The sequence below is a fragment of the Wolffia australiana genome, chromosome 6, assembly GCF_029677425.1.
Source record: "Wolffia australiana isolate 7733 chromosome 6, ASM2967742v1".
NCBI lineage: Eukaryota > Viridiplantae > Streptophyta > Magnoliopsida > Alismatales > Araceae > Wolffia > Wolffia australiana.
Window position 1 is genome coordinate 17,260,001 of NC_135840.1, and position 3,334 is coordinate 17,263,334.

Consider the following 3,334-nt stretch of genomic DNA (forward strand, 5'->3'; position numbering starts at 1 on the left):
CCTCTCCGCCGAGCTCTTCCTCACCGGCGGCGCCGCCTTCTCCCCGGCGGCGCCGCTGCCGCGCCTGTGCAATCTCCAGACCGGCCGCTTGATCTTCCACGCGGGCAAGTTCTTCTGCATGAGTTTCAGCCCGTTCGCGGTCCTGGCGTGGGATCTACGAGCGTCAGCGTGGGCCAAGGTGCAGCCGCCGATGAAGCGGTTCCTGCGTTCGCCCAGCGTGGTGGAGCTCGGCGGGGCGTTGGTGGTGGTCGCCGCCGTGGAGAAGGCCAGATTGGCGGTGCCGCGGTCTGTGCGTTTATGGGCGCTGTCGAGGAGTGGCGTGGGGTGGGTGGAGATGGGGAGGATGCCGGCGGCGGTGCACGAGGAGTTCGCGGCGGAGGAGAAAGGGAGGGGGTTCGAGGCGGTGGGGGGAGGGGAGGTGCTGGCGCTGACCATTAGGAGGTCGCCAAGGGTGATGGTGTTCGAGCTGGAGAGTCGGACGTGGCGGTGGCTGCCGCAGTGCCCGTTTGTGGAGGGCGGCCAGGGCCTCAGAGGGTTCGTGTTCGAGCCGCGCCTCGCCACGCCCGCTCTGACCCTACTCCAGGGCTCCCTTATCTCTTGCTAGAGAGAAAGAGAGTGAGAAAGAGAGAGGATCCTTGTGAATGGATATCGATGGTTGTCGAACGCCATGTAGTACGCTAGAGAGTGAGAGACACGGAGATGGATGCACAACGAGAGATGAACAAGCAGAGAAAGTAGGTATATAGATGTGTGGAGCTAGGGATTCGCTTAATTATAAAGCCGGGATTAAGACTTTTGTTTCTATAACTATGTTTATTTAATCTGGGGGGCTAAGTCTATCTTATTTTTAATGATGGGATTAATCAAGATAGACGGAAGAGGATTAAGTATATCCTCTTCCGGGAAATAGGGGCCAGGTCCTTGGGTCATAAGGGATATTCACTTTTCTCTTCAGCATCCGATTACTCAAAGAGACTACAGGAAGCCGTCATGAGCTGATCCAAACGGTCTCCCCTTAAGATCAGTCGATTGTATAATTCAAAGATGCTATTGACCAAGGTACATTATATATATGTGGGATACTTTTCATCCTTGAAGCCTCCCCCGGAGCTAATAAGAGCTATAAAGAGAGAGTGAGAGATTGAGAGATTGAGAGTGAGAGAGAGAGAGAGAGATTCAGAGAGAGTGAGAGATTGAGATATTGAGAGAGAGAGAGAGAGAGAGATTGGGAGAGAGAGAGAGATTGGGAGAGTGAGAGAGATTGAGAGCGTGATAGAGAGATTAAAAGCGCGAGAGAGAGATTGAGAGCGTGAGAGAGAGGTTGAGAGAGTGAGAGAGAGACTGAGAGAGAGAGAGATTGGGAGAGTGAGAGAGAGATTGAGAGCGTGAGAGAGAGAGAGAGAGAGAGATTGGGAGAGTGAGAGAGAGAGTGAGAGCGTGAGAGAGAGAGTGAGAGAGAGAGAGAGAGAGAGAGAGAGATTGGGAGAGTGAGAGAGAGATTGAGAGCGTGAGAGAGAGATTGAGAGCGTGAGAGAGAGATTGAGAGAGTGAGAGAGAGAGAGAGAGAGATTGGGAGAGTGAGAGAGAGATTGAGAGCGTGAGAGAGAGATTCAGAGAGTGAGAGAGAGATTCAGAGAGTGACAGAGAGAGAGAGAGAGAGATTGGGAGAGTGAGAGAGAGATTGAGCGTGAGAGAGAGATTGAGAGCGTGAGAGAGAGATTGAGAGAGTGAGAGAGAGAGAGAGAGAGATTGAGAGCGTGAGAGAGAGATTGAGAGAAAGAGGGGGAGAGTTTGAGAGAGAGAGGGAGAAATTGAGAGTGAGAGAGAGATTGAGAGAGTGAGAGAGAGATTGAGAGCGTGAGAGTGAGATTGAGTGAGTGAGAGAGAGACTGAGAGAGAGAGAGAGAGATATCAACAAATGGAGTGAGGTGAACTCGCATAAAGAAAAAGAGGGAAACGGCTTTGAGGCAACATTGGACTCTATCTTCTATTATGAAGTTATCCCATTCACCAGCCGCCGTACGGTTGGTTTCCTTTTAGACGTTCTCTACATTTACACCTATTTGGGCCATGACACAGTCCAACGCCTTTGAAACTGTTCGCATTGTTCTCATCATGATCACTCATCAGGTCCATGTCTCTCTCACACACGTGATTTTATGTCATGAGAGATTTCCCTTACAATAATATGGCGACGAGGAGATGAGGAGGCTTCGAGACCAATTATCTCCATCTTCCTCGCGCCGCGAATAACCAGCAGTCAAATGCATGCATATTTGCAACCATAAACAGTATGATATCCGAAACCCACATCACACCAATCTTATAAAATTTATCATCGCATCTTAACTCAATGCATTTGCGTAATATTTAAAGATGATGAAAAGGGAGAAGGATCAGTTTGATCCCTTCTGCTTTATCACAATCTCTTCTATTTTTCAGAGATAACCTTAATTTTCACTAAACCAATTGTAATCAAACATCGGTAGCATTATAAATCATCTCATTAATGCCACCATCTTCTTCGCACACAATCTGCATCACATGTTTGATAAATGCAATAATATGACGATGACAAGAAATAGGGGTGCTTTTTCCCTTTTTTTTACTAGCCTCTCCTTATATGAATGTCTTTTTCTCCCAATATCGTTATTAACAACAGTATCTTTCATCACATGATTCTCATCAATTTTACCTTCATGCTCTCTCACCCCTTCTTCATTTATGTCATATTTTTTCAGTAAATAACTGAAGATGATAGTAAAATGGATGCGTCTGAGTCAATAGATTTCCCTTCTAAAATGTGTTCGCCATTGAGTTCATAGAATATAGTTAAATCATTTTTGTGGTCTTGAAATATGTTTATCCCGCTTTTAATAGTTTTTCAAGCTTCTCAAAACAAGGATTCGGACTTGAAATACAGAAGTCAATGATATTTTCGTGATGGGATCTGATTCAAAAGTAAATGGTAACAAATGATTCACCTGGAGGTAATCCCACTTCAGCCAGTAATGTTGTAGTTCTTAATCTATGTACGGGTTTATATTACAATAAAACCATCAATATCTTATAAAATAGCCAATTTTCTCTGAGTACAGTAATGCATTCAATGGAATAATAACTTTTTCATACAGTATTTTAATTATGCATGATAAAAAATTTTAAAAAATGGAATACATATCCATTATAGGGGCATCCAAAAATATTTTTTTGACAGATAAGAAGCAGAGGATAAGTTCAAATTATAATTTTGAGAAATAACCACCATGCTCTAGATGTTATATCAAATACTAATAATGTAAAATAATGCATTGAATGAAATTCATTGAAACAT

General features: G+C 44.8%; 1 protein-coding gene across 1 annotated transcript in view; it reads left to right on the forward strand.

Annotated features, from left to right (window-relative positions):
* UFO (F-box family protein) overlaps nucleotides 1-604 on the forward strand; it is a 1,343-nt gene extending 739 nt beyond the window's left edge. Inside the window, exon 1 of the mRNA XM_078577571.1 lies at nucleotides 1-604. This exon is cut by the window's left edge and continues 739 nt beyond it. Within this exon, the coding sequence (XP_078433697.1) occupies nucleotides 1-604 (604 nt within the window).
* Nucleotides 605-3,334: the final 2,730 nt, after the last annotated feature.